The following is a 15,073-nucleotide window of genomic DNA, read 5'->3' as shown; positions in this document are numbered from 1 at the left end:
CGCACCAAAACAACTTCTCACCCAGACTCTCTCCGAGCGTCATACACTGTATCTCTCTCTCTCTCTCTCTCGGGGAGCGTCACAAACACCATTAACACCGTTTAAAAAAAGATGGTAAAAGCTGCAGATTTAACACCGTAAACTTTTCGAAGGAGCTGCTGTGTGTTTGTTACCCATGTTTTGCACAAAGCTTCCCTGTGTGTGATTACCACGCTTCCACCAGGCCAGCGCACCCCTCCCCCAGCCCTGCACCTTGAGCTCAGCACTGTGTTTGTTTAGGTGTTCAGTCACGGTGACGCATCGATTCACCTGCAGGGTAATCATCTCTCTCCAGGACAAGCGGCTCTTTGTCAGCCCCACAGTCACAGCTGTGCTGGCCCTCGCTCCCGGTCCAGGATTATCACACAGCGCTGTGGAGGAGGCTGCTGCACGAGAATCACACTGATAAAACACTACCCCGGACGCGATGGATGGAATGATCTGCCCATTCAAACACACACAAAACGCCCGGGGCTTCCCAGAACTATTAATGCAAAAAGTCAGGCACCTTTTTCTCTTGGTTTACTGGATTAATAAAAAGCACAAAGCCGACGTTTCTTGACTTTTCTGAAGGATTTCTTTAACAGAAGACTACCCCCGAGGTGTTGGATCAAAGTATCTATCCATTCAAAACACACAGAACTTTCAGCTTGCCAAACTATTAAATAAAGGTTTATTTTCTCTTGGCTTGTGTACCCAATTAATAAAAGATAAACCATAAATCTGATCCCTGGTCAACCTCGAATACCACTAGAATAGCTTTCAGATGGTTCTTTGTTGTAGGAGAGCAAGCCCCACTCTATTTCGAAGCAGTAAGACTTTTCTGCAGTCTCTGTGTTACAGTGCAGATCGTCTGGTGATGATTATCCACCACACCGCCGTGTCTGTTGCATCTCACACAAGTGATGTCATTGTTTTGTCTTGTTGGACTCAGCTTCTCAATGACCTGTAATACCAGGCATGTTAAGGGAGGAATGAACATTTCTTTATTCAGTTTCACAAGGAATGCTTTCCTGTAGCTGACTTGTGAATAGTTACTATAGACTGCTTGCGTGTGACTCATGGGACCCCCCTCCCCTCGACCCCCCCCTCCCCGTGACTTCATGAGTGAGTAACATTACCTCTTGAATCAGCGCGGATCCCTGAACTAAAGAAACTCCTGCAGAATTCCGCTCCTCTCCATCGGGAATACCGGCGGGAAGCGAATCACGGAATTCCAGTGTCCGGGAATCCTTTCCCAGCTCCTCCACTTCCGGGAACAAACCCCGGAGCAATCCCGGCTCCAGCAGGTCCCAGTAATCCCAGCCGTCGCTGCAGGATTCCGAACCCTCAGAGTTCTCTGATTCCGATTCCCAGTCGCTGTCCTCGGACATGGATCCCAGAACAAAGTCCACATCCTGCCTGCTCCCGGAGGAGTCCGAGCGGTGCTCCCAGGATCCTAGCCCCTCTCCCGCCCCCCTCTCCTGGGAATCCTCCCAGTCCTGGGATATACAGGGAAGCCTCTCCGGAGCTGCCAGGTAAACAAAACTATCTGTCGACTGGAAGGAGCACTCCGGCTCCAAGCCTCCTTTGGGACCCGGGCTGGAGGGAGGGTCTTGCTGGCTGGACTGGTCGCACTGGCTTGCGCTGGGAGACTCGGGGAGGGTTGGGGAGGGTTGGGGGGCGGATACAGCCAGGTACACAAAGCTGTCTGTCTGCACAAAGGCTGTGCCATCACAGCCCTCCTCTCCCTCCTCTGTCTCGGTCTCTGTCTGATTCGGTAGCGTGGTGGGGGTGAGGGGGGGATCTGGGCATACGGAATCTGTCCTGTGGGGCTGCGAGACCCCTTCAGGGGGCGTCCGGGAGGCAGGAAGCTGAGACCAGCGAGGCATCGCCCCTTCCTGTTTCATCACTTGCTCTCCTCCCCCCTCCTCCTCCTCTCCTCCATCGTCCTTTTCCAATTCTGTCACTTCTTGTTTGGGGGAGTCCAGCTCCTCAGCAGTGGCAGTTTTTGGGGTCTCCTCCATTAACCCCTCAGGGAGAGAAGTGGGGTCACCCCCACCTGTCCCCACTCCCTCCTCCTCGAAATCAGAGTCAGTTTCCTTGCCCGCGTCTGAATAGGGGTTCCGTGGGGTACAGGAGGGCGAGTAATTTGGGAACTTGCTCGCCTCTAAAACGAGGAAGGGGTCCCCTTGAACTGGATCAGGGGGGTCGTCTGTGTTCTCGAAATCCGAATCGGGATCCTCGCACCCCCCCACGACGAGGTCGGAGGGAGGATGAGTTTGCGTCTCTTCCCGCTCCGCACTGCAGTCCGTTAACTCCCCTGCAGACGCACTGACCCCCTCTAGTGGAAGCAGCCCTTCACTGCAGTCCCGGCTGGCCGGACTGCGGTTCCCTGCGGTGTCCTCGGGATGAACCCGCTTCTCATGTGCCTCATCCAGTCCTGTGGGAGCAAAGGATAAGTGTTCAAGGAGTGGGGAAGGGCATGGGGAGACAGGCTGTGTGGGACCAGCCTCTCCTGCCTCCTCCTCCTCCTCCTCCTCAAGGCACTGGCTCTCCAGCTGCAGAAACAGATCCTCAGAGCCTGCTTCGGAGGCACTGCGGGGAGACTGGGGTTCCGCCTCGCACCCGAAACCAGTAGGGGGCGCAAGCAAGGGCCAGATCGGTGAGCTGGTCAGCGCCTGGCCATCGTCCGTTTCCCCGGCCGCGTCCCATTCCCGGTATTCCAAGCTGTTATCCTGGAAATCCTGAAATTCCTGGAAATCCGGGTTGTCCCGGGATCTGGGCTCCAGCCTCAGAACGGCCGCCCAGCCCCTCTCTTCCTGTGACTCCTGGTCTGTCACTCCCTCCTCTCCCTCTCCCTCGTCCTGCTCCAGCTCAGCCAGTATGCGCCTCTCGTCTTCTTCGAACCTCAGCTCCGAGGCCGTCCTCTCCTGCAGTCTCCCCAGCAGCCCCCCTGCCCCGGGACTCCCCTGCCGGCTCAGACAGGGGCTCAAGGGCAGCCCCCCGACAAGGAAAGGAGACGGAGGGGCTAGGAGCAGGATCTCTCCTTCCTCTTCCTCCTCCTCCTCCTCCTCATCTTCCCCCTGCTCTCCTCGCGGTACCAGCAGTCGCTCTCTCCCCCCTCCTCCCGCTGCCTTCAGGCTGCGCGGCCAAGTGGTGGCTCTAGGTGGCGCCCTGACTCTCGCTTTTGGTTTTACTTTCGCCTTCGAGAGGAGAGGGGTGGCCTCCCCCTCCTCCCCTCCCTCCCCGTCAGAGTCCGCAGAGCCAGCAGGGAGGATGGGAAAGCCTCTGTCTGTCTCCTCCAACTTAGAGGCTGCAGCTGCCCTTCCGTCAGTCTGCTCTCTGCCTCTCCCGGAGGCTGCTGGAGGCTTGGAGGCAGCTTTGTAGAGGGTGGAGGAATCGGAGGCTGCAGCTTGGGGAGGCTGATTTAGAGACTGAGGAATCTGGATCGATTTTCCAGAGCGTCTCGCAGGAACCGGAGGGAGCAGTGGCGACTGTGCCGTGAGAATCGGCTGCTGTTTTTGATGCTGATGTAGATGCTGATGCTGTTGGTGTTGCGATGGGGGTCTCTGTGCGTGCTGGAGCTGCTGAGGAAGCTGGGGAGGGGTATAGTTAGGAGTCGACGAATAGAAGTCCCCCGGCGAGCTCGGGGTAGAGTGAGGGGCTGGGGTGAGAGGGAGAGAGGCAGGGGTGAGAGGGTGAGGCAGCACGGGCGACATCAGCCCCGACAGCCTCTTCTCCCCAGGGTAATCCCCAACAGAGATCTCCATTCTCTCCGCAAACTCAGGATAGTTCGGAGGCATGAACGCCTTCCAGGACCGTCGGTTCACGTTATCCTTTCCTCCTCCTCCTCCTCCTCCCGCCCTCCTCTTGGGCACCCCTCCCGGGACAGCCCCGGAACCCAAAACCAGCCCGGAACTGGCCGCAGAACCGGAACCGGAACCAGGAGCCAGAGAGGGGGCGGGCTTGGCGGGAGAGTCTCCAGTGAGCTTGAGAGCGTCGAATATCACCCTCTCGTCCAGCTTCCTCCCCGCCTCGGGCTGACGGGACTCGAAAACGCTGGCTGCCCCCCCCACCCCGGCCCCGAGGGTCCCGTTACTGGATAGGGTGCTGCCCTCACCCCCGCCGGAGCCCAGGGTGCTGCGGGAGGGCTGGTTCAGTTTGGAGCCCTGGTCGATCTGCTCGTTGATTCTCATGGTGTCGTATATGGACCTCTGGGGGACATAGCAGTCCTCTATGTAGCCCTCCTCGTCTTCACCTTTGCCCAGGCAAGAGGGGTTCCGTCTCAGGCAGTCCGGGCGGCTCAGCGGCTTACCCATTGCTGGATTATTATTATTAACAAGCAGAATAGCTCCAACAGTCTCAAGACCACAGGCTGGTATTTTGCATTTTCACTGAAGAGAAATTATTACGATTCTTATTATTGTTGAGATCACAGTTATAAAAGCTGAACAGTTTCTCGCAGTAAGAATAGAAATCCAGTCATTTCTGCTTCATTGTAATCCTTCGTTCAAATCTTTCACATTCAAGGGATTCAGTTTCCTCCCCCGTTATCTGCTCCCCCCTCCCTCTCCACATGGCACAACTGCGTTTAAGAGAGTTTGTTTTTGCCAGGGAGTGAAAGGGAAGGAGAGGGAGAGAGGGAGAGAAGGAGAGAGGGAGAGAGGGAAAGGGGGAAAAAGCCAAAAAAAAGAGAATCTTAATCCAGTCTGCCGGAGCCAAAATACAAAATCCGTTTCTCTCTTTTTCTCTCTTCAAGCAGTCCCTCGCTCCTCTCCTCTCCTCTTCCGGCAGTCTTCTGTGTAACAAGTTTTCAATTCCTTTATAAGGTGAGAGCGTTTGAGTTACATTTATAAAAAAGTGAAGAATTTGTCCAGCAGGTTAGTTGTTTTTGTCTTAGTCTCTCTCTCTCTCCTCGTTTTAAAAATAGACGTTATCCAACACTGACACATTGGCAGCAGCACACACAGAGAGAGAGAGAGAGAGAGAGAGAGAGAGAGAGAGAGAGAGAGAGAGAGAGAGAGAGAGAGAGAGACTCTCTCTTTCGTTCAAATCGCATCCAAAACAAAATGAATCCGGCAGTAACTCTCTCAGCCTGAGGTCCGTACAGCACAGTATATTGTCATGCCAGTTTTGCTAAGTGACATTATTCTGCATTTCATCTTTCTGTGCAACGTCCTGCTCGATACCTTCCAAAGACAAAACTTTTAAACAAACAAAAAAAAAACACTCACAACACTTGCTGCGTTACATTCCTGCTGCTAAAAATCCACGTATTCCTAGTCCTGTAACAATGCACCGCTCAGGAGAACAGCGTTTCTTGCTCCATTGGTTTCCGCCCCTGCTTTCTCTCTTTCTCGGTAAAGGATTTTCACAACTCTTATTGCTCACCCAGTGCAGTCCAGACACAGCCCCAGCTCCCCTCTCTCTGTGCTGCCTCAGCTCTGCTCATTCTCCTCAGTGTGGAGGACAGGGCAGCTGCTACACATTAGCCAGCCCTGTGCTTGTTTTCATTTGAATTGTGATGCTCGCTACCGGATTTTCCTGCCTGTTTAAACACAGGAAGTCTCCCAATCAGAAGGGGCTCTGCAGTGGTTTCCTTTCCCAAAAACATTGTGAAGGGGGAGGAACGAGAGAGACGCAGGGAGAGAGCAGAGTGAGAGAGCCTTCGCCTTGCCTTCAGGAAGAAAGCCTGGTATCCCACGCAGCTTTTGTCAGGGGGTTCGCTTTATTATTTGCAGTTGCTCGCTAAGAGAGACAAGAAATTGGAGAATACCAACAAAACAGCTTCAGAGTTGCTTTCTTTCTTTCAACAAACTCTTTAAAACAACAGTCTCTGTGATGAAGGGGAAGGGAAGGGCACAGAAAGCAGCCAGATGTCACAGCAATGAAAGCCTCAACTCCAGCCCAGACTCAGAGCCTCATCCCTGTGAATCCAACAAGAGCACGACAGAGAGTCCTGCGTCCCGTCCAGGCTTCATCAGTCACGGCCCCAAGGCTCCAAAATAGCTCATCCTCTCGAGTGCCTGGTCAGAGCGCCTCTCTCTCTCTCTCTCTCTCTCTCTTACTCTCTCTCTTTCTCTCTCGGTCTCTCTCTCTCTTCTCATAAACCCTCGGTTTCTTCTTCGGCTCACAGCTTGCAGATTCTTCTATTTTTTGTATTTGTTGCTCCTTTAACTCTTGTCTTGTAGATTCATCCAGGTCTGTCAAGCTTCAGCTAAAGTGCTAACAGTGTTTCAACCTGGTTTCTTGTTCCTCTCTCTCTCTCTCTTAGTGCTGTTTGTTTAAAGACTGCCAGAGCTCAGCGTAGCGTGTGCACCTCTCTCTCTCACACACACACACACACACACACACACACACGGAGAGACACACACACACTCGCTCGCTCGCTTTGCTGGGAGGCAGTTCTCAATCCTCACAGCTCTCGCTCTTTCTGCTGTTGTGAGTTTGGGCTGTCTTCGTGGGAAGAATACCAAGCAGGCAGCTATATTCTTCCTGTCCTCTCTCTCTCTCTCTCTGTGTCTCTCTCTCTCCCTCTCTCTGTTAGTTGTCTGCAGCTGTCACGCTGCTTCTAGACAAACTTCTCTTAAAGGGAACAAAAGGGGTTTTGTGTCGGCTTTTCGACTGCTGCTGCTGTTCAGACGGCGCGCTTTTGTTACTGAATTCAACAACAGTAATAGAACAAAAAAAATAATATATATCTATATATGCGTGTCCAGACAGAGTTAGAAGTCAGGGAGAAACAAAAATATCCTAATTGTTTCTTTAACAAAGAGCCAATGAAGCAGACAAGGGGAGAGAGCAACACCACACATGTTGTTATACAGAGGAGGGGGGGTGGGGGAGAGAGGAGGGGGGAGGGGGGAGGGGGAGGGGGAGAGAGGAGGGGGGGGAGGGGGAGGGGGGAGGGGGCAGGGGGGTGCAGAAGGGCATGACATGACATCATCACTGGCTCTGGGTAATTAACATACTGAAATGCTTGAGAAACACAAGGAGCGTGTGTTTGTGACTGGACTGTCCGCTGGGAAATCAAAGGGAGAGTGAGAGGAAGTGCGGGTCTCGTTCACAGAGCTCTTAAAACAAACTTCTGGGGTCTGCAGTGAAACAAAGCAGAAAGCACAGAGCACTTTGTTTCAAGAGAATGCTTTTTGTTTTTCCGTTTCACCCTTCAAGGGGTTAACTGAGCAGAGCTGCTCACCATAGGAAGTTTCTGATTTTATTCACTGCCCGTCCGTCCGCTCCCTCCCTCTCCTCAACCTTCTTCCTTTAAAACACTTGAAATCCGTCCAGAAATTCTCACTTGAGTTTCACAAAACAAATATTTTAAAGAGACAAGGTCCTTCAGTCCAGCCGCTTCGGTGGAACTGAGACAGAGGAAAGATGAGCAGACCAGATCAGAGAGAGAGGAGAGAGGTGAAACTGAACACCTCCTCCCTGTTTCTCTCTTCCAATTCTGCCCCACCCCCTTCGCTCCCTTATAAAAGTTTATCACGGTAAATTTGCACGGCGATTGTGCAGTATCACCACCGTTCTACAATGCACTTGCCACAGTTCAAACTGCTTCTATTATGCTCTGTGTTTAACAATGCTTACCTGTGCTCCACCAGTGCATTCACTGCGCTTCAATCCACTTTGCTATGCTTTCTCTATGGGAAACTTCTCTCTTTCTCCCTCTCTCTCTCTTTTTACACCTGTTTTCCATTCACCTCTTTCTCCCTCTCCTTTATATTCTCTACACCTCCACCTCTTCTTTCTCTCTCATCTTCCCCCATCCCCTCCTCCCACACACAAACACACACAGATATATATAATATTTTTTTGATGTGTACTGAGCCAGTCCTGTCATTTCCTACTTTATGACTCGTCTCTCCACTAAGAATTTCCAGAAGCAGCACGCTGACTCTGACTGTACAAAAAAAAAAGAGCAGATAGAAACACCCGCACTATGCAGCATACACTTTTATGCTGTTCCAACTGCGTTGCTAGCTTGATTTAAGGGCAGTAATGGAGCTGGTTAAAACGAGGTTTAAACGCACTTCAGCCTCGTTTCTGCAAACCAGATCTTTTCAGCAAAAACAAGCCCACAGCAGCCCAGCCTTCACGGGTAGAACACACCATTTATATACAAATCAAATCCTGCCCCCTCCTCCACAAACACAACACGAGAGCAAAAATAGAAATCCAGCCCCTGCTTATACCGAGTCATACGAGGAATTATCCCACAGCTAGGTTATTTCAGTGGGGGCTGACGAGAGAGCTACACTTTGACTCAAGTGCTCCTTGCCTCTGTGCATTTCTCTCAGTGCCCTGGGTGTCAAGTCACCAGCATCTTGCCAAGTGATTAACAGTGTTCCGTGTCCCGGGCTGGGGTCGTAAGGCTTTTCCCAAAGGCATTCCCAACCCCACAGCCCCTGTCCAGTCATCGAATTGCTATCCCGGGATGACAGCCCTGCCCAGCTGCCCGAGGGGTGTATAGGAATTCGGGAACGCCACACCCTGTAGGAAACATTGGGAGACAGCTGAGCTCCCAACTGCTGCTCGGACCGACGACGGCATTCCGAAGGCACTCGGGAACCTCAACACAAGTGCTGCTGTTTGGTTTTTCTGTCCCGCCCCGTCCCGTCCCCACCCCCCACTCGGAGCGCTTGGAGGGCACTAGGGCAGAGTCACGATCGACTTTCCCTTTAAGATTTAAGGTTTGTTATCTCGCTGTGTCTGAAATGCTAAAAGAAACGTCAATGATAAACTTCTTTCAACGAAGTTTCTTTCAGTATTCCTAAAGTCAACACTATGGAGTGCAGGGACGGTAATACGACTCCCAAATACATAGCGGTTTGATCCACTCCTGGTTTTACTAGGAGTTTAATAAGATAACCAAGCACATGTGAAACAGGAGTCTTATTTCCGAAACAGGAGTCTTATTTCCAGCTGCTGTGTATGTGTCTTGCATATGAATTGCTGGGGAGCCCTTGTACTATTAGTCCTGTGCTCACTGGCTCGCTGGCAGGGAATGTGAATTGGGAGGCAGCAGGTTGGCAGGATCCCGACCCCCTCCCCTCAGCACTGTACACTGCCCTGTCTGCTGTGTGGGTCACACCCTGCACCCCCCTCCCCTCAGCACTGTACACTGCCCTGTCTGCTGTGTGGGTCACACCCTGCACCCCCCTCCCCTCAGCACTGTACACTGCCCTGTCTGCTGTGTGGGTCACACCCTGCACCCCCCTCCCCTCAGCACTGTACACTGCCCTGTCTGCTGTGTGGGTCACACCCTGCACCCCCCTCCCCTCAGCACTGTACACTGCCCTGTCTGCTGTGTGGGTCACACCCTGCACCCCCTCCCCTCAGCACTGTACACTGCCCTGTCTGCTGTGTGGGTCACACCCTGCACCCCCCTCCCCTCAGCACTGTACACAGCTGCCCCGGGAGAGCGGAGCTGTTTCCCAGCGAGCAGTCCGGCGCTGGCTTCCTTCCCTGCCACGGCCGCAGCTGGGACGGAAACGCAGGATTGAAGGGATAAAGTCACTGTGTTTATTTTTCTTTCTACAATACCAAAGTTACACCTTCTTCCAATACCTCCTGTCTGTCTCTCTATAAGCAGGAAGGTTTTTCCATATTCTGTATACTCTCTCTCTCTCTCTCTCCCCCTCCCCTGCATCTCCCTGCCTGCGCTCTCATGTAAACGGGGGCGAAATCAACACTCTTTGTTCGTATAAATCCTGACCTCATCGCTCCTGGATGAGAGTCAGGGGGAGGGGTTTGAATCAGACCGAGTTTGGGGTTTAAAATGGCCCTGCTGGTTTAGAATAGGGAAGCCCTGGCTGGCTGTTTGCCACTCTGTATCTGAGCCTGCCCACCTCGGTCTCTGCATGGCAACACGACGCCCGCACACTGCTATTCCATCATTAATAACTACATTATTAACTAGAGCAGACAGAAGCCAGTCTGCAGGAGAGCGCTTTGCAGTGGAGGCTACACTGCAATCCCAGCAGAGGCCAGCAGGGGGTGCTGCTCTCTCCCGAGCCGCTCTACAGGTGCGTGACAGTGAAGCTTTTTCTAGCACCGCGGGTATTTAAAGGGGCACTTAAGCTGCAGACACAGTAACGAGACACGCTAATCCAGGCAGCAGCATCTCAACTGTGACCGTCCCTAATCCACACTCCTGCTCCCATCAGGCTGTAAAGCTGTCTGTTTAAAGAGGCACTGGGGAGGAGGGGGGGGGGGGGTCACTTTCCATTCCAAACAAGACTCCATCAACATCTATATACTACAGAGTAATGTTGAGCCACAGCTACAGAACCCTACACACACACACACACACACACAGTATAGTATATACATATCTATTAAAAGTACATACAGCCCTGTTTCCCTATTTCAAGACCAGATGTATACCCTAACTTCAAAAACTTCAGAGCAAGTCAAATCTGCTGCTTAACGCTAGTTTACAGTTGATGGATTTTCGCCTGCACGTTTAACAGAAGCAGAATTAAGCACCAGCCGGTAAACGTTAATAATTCTTCCTTCTCCTACCTTGAAGTCGGCGAGCTGCTGGCTGATCACCTCCACCTCGCTCCCCACCACTCCCTGAGCAGCCTGGCCCTCCTCGGCCGTTCCCAGCAGGGCGTTCACCTCCCTCAGCTCCGCATAGAACTCCTCCAGCCTCTGGCCGGTCCCCTCCACCTGCTCCAGTCGGCCCTGGGCCCTGTCCCCCAGCTTGGCCCCCTGTCTGCTGAGGGCCTCCAGCTCTCTCTTGAGGGCCAGCAGGTCAGGACTGGCCCCCTCTCCCTCCTGCAGCATGCGCTGGGCCTCCGTGTCGCAGCCCTGCAGCTCCGCCCGGAGGGAGTCCAGGCGGGACAGGAACAGCCGCACGTCCTCCGCCTGCGACTGCAGGGAGTCGGGGTCCCGCGCCACCGGGGCCATCCCGTCCAGCTCGTCGTCCAGGTCAGCGAGCCGGGAGAAGGCATCTCGAACCCGGGTCTGGACCTGACTGACACCCTGCAGCCTGCCTTCCAGAACGGAGCAGCATTCTTCCAGCTGGGGGGAGAGGGGGAGAGGCCAGGGTAAGACTAATCATCCATAACTTCTAAAACGCTCACAGAACTGCAAGGTAAAACTGAAGGAAACAAAGAAGGTCAACGTTTCTGCTGGTGCCTTCATTTGCAGTAAAAAAAACAAAACGCGTCTAGTTTCTTACATACAGGCGATAGTGTGAGTATGTATTCTTTAGAATTGCTTCTAGAGTGTAACCATTAACCCATCCCCCTCTCTTACTGATTCTTTCATCCACTCGGGGTGCAATGCTGCCGTTACAAACCAGCCCCCTGTGCTCTCTCACCTTCTCCCTGACTGAGTTGAACTCCCTCTCTGCATCGCAGGCCTGCCTGTCGAGCAGCGCGCAGTCCTCTGTTTGTCCCCCTGTCGGGGCGTCCTCCAGCAGCCCCCTGGCCAGGTCCCTCAGATACTCCACCTGGGGCTGCACGGCCTGCAGGCCTTCCAGCTGGGCCCTCATCCTCTCCATGCTCTTCCCGCTGCAGGCCTGCGGCCCCAAGGCTTCCTGGATCTCCAGCTGGTGCCTGGCAGCCTCCAGCCTCCTCTCCACCCCTCCCAGGCTGTCACGGAACTCCTTCAGCCTGCCCGCCATCTCCTCAAGCGCGGCCGTGCGGCTCTGGAGCAGCTCGGAGACCGAGTCCATTCGCCGGTTGGCCTCTGCCTTCTGGTCCCTCACCTCCTCCTCCCCGGCCTCGCAGGCTTCGATCAGGAGGTCCGCAGAGGCGTTCAGGGTTTCCAGCAGGGACCTCCGCTTCTCTGCCTCCTGCCCCAGCGCCTTGGCTTTCTGCAGCCCCCTCTCCAGCTTCTCCGGGTCCAGGCTGACTTCCAGCTCCCCTGCCCTGGCCTCGCAGCTTTCGATCCAGGGCAGGAGCTCCTGGCGGTGCTGCTGGTACCTCTCCGCCCTCCCCAGGCACTCCCTGAGCTGGCCCTGCCTCTCCGAGGTCTCCTTCCCCAGCTCCTCCCAGTGCTGTCTCAGGGAGCCCAGCTGAGCTTGCACAGCGCCCCTCTCCTCCCCCGGGCCCACGGACAGGAGCAAGCTCTGTCCCTGGGACTGGATCAGCTCGTACGTCCCCCGCTGCTGGTTCAGCCCTTTTTGGAAGTCCTCCTGCTCCTGCAGCTGGTCCTTCAGGGGCCCCAGGAGCCCGGAGATGGGAGGGGAGGATCGGAGCTCGTCCCTGCGCTTGTCCAGCCAGGTTCGAAGCTCGTCAAACATCTGCTGGAACTGCTGGGAGCTGGAGAGGGCGCTCTGGAGCTGGTTAATGCCCTCCGCTGTGACAGGGGACAGGACATATTTCAATACAGGATTACTGTGATTCACAACACAAAGGTCTGATTGTTCGCCGTGTGCATTTTCTCATATAATACATTTACTATGGGGGGGGGTGGGATTTGCCTGAAATTTGCACACAGGGAAAAACACAAGCCTTCATTTTCCTAATATACACACACACACACACACACACACACACACACACACGTATAGATCTAGATTTACACACACAGTTCTGAATGGTGCACACAATCCTACTTAAATCATAAATTAGAAGGCATTTGCTAAATGCATGGTGAATGTGCCTGTCTGTCTGTCTGTTAGAAGTTTTACTACTCAGGTCTGTCTGTGCGTGTGTCCTCCACCCACCTGCCCTCTCCTCCAGGCTCCTGAAGGGGGCGCTGACGGCCTCCAACCTCTTTCGCAGCTCCTCCCTGAGGTAGGGCTCCCCGATGAGCTGGCTCAGCTCCTCGCACAGCTCCCGCGCCTCCCCCAGCTCCTCCCGGCTCTGCTCCAGCTCTGCCCGGATCCCGCTCGTCTCCTCCAGCTGCCTCTGGAGCGCGTCGGGCTGCGTGCTGAGCGCCGCCTGCGAATCCAGCCTCTCTCCCAGCGCGGCCAGCCTGGTGGACAGGATCCCCAGCAGGGCCTGGTACCGCGCGCTGGTCCCCTGGGCCTGGTCGATGTGCTCCGAGCGCAGGTCCAGCCGGGAGGTCAGCTCCTCCCACTTCCCTGTGACCGCGGCCAGCTGCTCGCGCACCATCTCGCAGGACGGGGAGCCAGGCTCCGCCCCCGAAGGAGCGGCGTGCAGGATGCCTTCCGCGGACTGGGTGAGCTGGTGGAACTGGGGCCGGCGTGTCTCAAACTCCTTCAGCATGAACTGAGGGAGAGAGAGAGAGAGAGAGAGCGAGAGCGAGAGCGAGAGAGAGAGAGAGAGAGAGAGAGAGAGAGAGAGAGAGAGGATTCAGAGACGCCCCGTTTCTGTGTCTCCAGTTCAAACGTGTTTTTACTGTGTCAGTGAAGGGGCCAAGATGTGGTCCTGATGAGTTCATGTTTTTTTTGTGACTTAAACATTGTGGTAAGAATAAACTTTGAACAGTAGTATTGTGTGGCTGTGTCTCTCAGTCTGTGAATCTCTCTGTGTATCTCAGTCTGTGAATCTCTCTGTGTGTCTCTCAGTCTGTGAATCTCTCTGTGTATCTCAGTCTGTGAATCTCTCTGTGTATCTCAGTCTGTGAATCTCTCTGTGTATCTCAGTCTGTGAATCTCTCTGTGTATCTCAGTCTGTGAATCTCTCTGTGTGTCTCTCAGTCTGTGAATCCCTCTGTGTGTCTCTCAGTCTGTGAATCTCTCTGTGTGTCTCTCAGTCTGTGAATCCCTCTGTGTGTCTCTCAGTCTGTGAATCTCTCTGTGCATCACCTGCACTTGCTGTCTCTGCGTGCCCAGCATGTTGGGGTCGATGGAGAGGGGTCCCAGCACGCTCATCATCAGCTCCTTCTCGTTCAGCCAGGGCCGCAGCTGGGACTCGGCTGTAGTGAAGCTGACCAGCATGCTGGCCGACTGCTCCAGCTGAGCCTGGCGCTCAGAGGCTGTCTGCGTGGTTCGCAACCACATAGTGTCTGTGAGGAGAGAGAGTGAGAGAATAAATACTAGATCCCAACCCTGGCTCCTGATCATTTCAATAATAATAATAATAATAATAATAATAATAATAATAATAATAGACTTCACTGAGGGCAGTGTGGGTTTCAAGCCCTGCTATTCCCCCCTCTGCACCCCCTGCTCCTCACCGATGTCCTGCAGTGTCTTCCTCCAGCTCTCTGCCTCTGGGGAGTCTGGGTTCGACTCGATCAGGGATCGGAGGGACTGCTTCAGGTCCTCCACCTTCCCAGAGTGCTGTTCCAGCTCAGCGAGCAGAGCCTGGGGGCGGGGTGATGAGAGACACAGATTAGGATAAACTAGCAGACAGAGAGAGAGAGAGAGAGAGAGAGAGAGAGAGAGAGAGAGAGAGAGAGAGAGACACACAGACAGACAGACAGACAGACAGACGGGATCCGTGGAGTACAATGCTTATATATTTGCATGAATGGGAATAAGACTCCATTGCACAGCAGTTTCACCCATTCTAGGTTTTACTACTACAAGCTTGATTAGCCACAGTGTGCGCAGGTAACAAGATCAGGTGTGTCTTATTAAACTCACAGTGAAAACCAGGAATGGATCAAACTGCTGTGCAATGGGAGTCTTATTTGCATCCCTGACTTCCATTTAAGCCTAAATGCAAAAGGGCCAGCATGTTCACACAGTTTGAAGAAGCACGAAGACTGAGTGGACGTATCCAAAATCTGCTCCATCTCTCTGCAGCGGGCTTGCTGCATGCATACCTTCCAAGCACAGTTGCATCAGTTCAGAGTCTGTCTGTCACTGACCTTGTTCTGCAGGGCCTGCTCCTGCACGGCCTCAGTCTTGGAGGGAGAGCCCCTCTGGTGTAGCTGCTGCTGGCTCAGGGTCTGCTCCTTCTCCTTCAGCCAGCTAGCGATGGAGGCTGCCTCCCTGCGGGCCCCCAGCCTCTGCTCCAGCATGGCCCCCAGGAGCCCCAGCCTCTCCCCCAGCTCCGCCCCCACAGACTCGTACCCGCGGCCAGCGTCCGCCATGGAGCACTGGATCTCAGTCAGGTCTGCGGCAGGGAGGGGCAGAGCGTCAGAGTGCAGAATGGTTAGACGCTTCAATAATCAT

General features: G+C 54.0%; 1 protein-coding gene across 13 annotated transcripts in view; it reads right to left on the bottom strand.

The window, feature by feature from the left end:
* LOC117413362 (microtubule-actin cross-linking factor 1-like) overlaps nt 1-15,073 on the bottom strand; it is a gene marked incomplete at its 5' end in the record, with an annotated part of 76,153 nt that overhangs the window by 38,768 nt on the left and 22,312 nt on the right. For all 13 annotated transcript variants that reach the window (XM_058997284.1, XM_058997291.1, XM_058997286.1 and 10 more), the window contains 6 exon segments: nt 10,552-11,055; nt 11,357-12,339; nt 12,710-13,217; nt 13,757-13,956; nt 14,128-14,257; nt 14,767-15,014. In XM_058997284.1, coding sequence (XP_058853267.1) covers nt 10,552-11,055; nt 11,357-12,339; nt 12,710-13,217; nt 13,757-13,956; nt 14,128-14,257; nt 14,767-15,014 — 2,573 coding nt within the window.

The sequence above is a fragment of the Acipenser ruthenus genome, chromosome 23 (assembly GCF_902713425.1).
Source record: "Acipenser ruthenus chromosome 23, fAciRut3.2 maternal haplotype, whole genome shotgun sequence".
In the NCBI taxonomy this organism is placed as follows: Eukaryota; Metazoa; Chordata; class Actinopteri; order Acipenseriformes; family Acipenseridae; genus Acipenser; species Acipenser ruthenus.
Note: the sequence above shows the minus strand (reverse complement) of the source record. Positions and strands in the feature narration are given on the sequence as shown.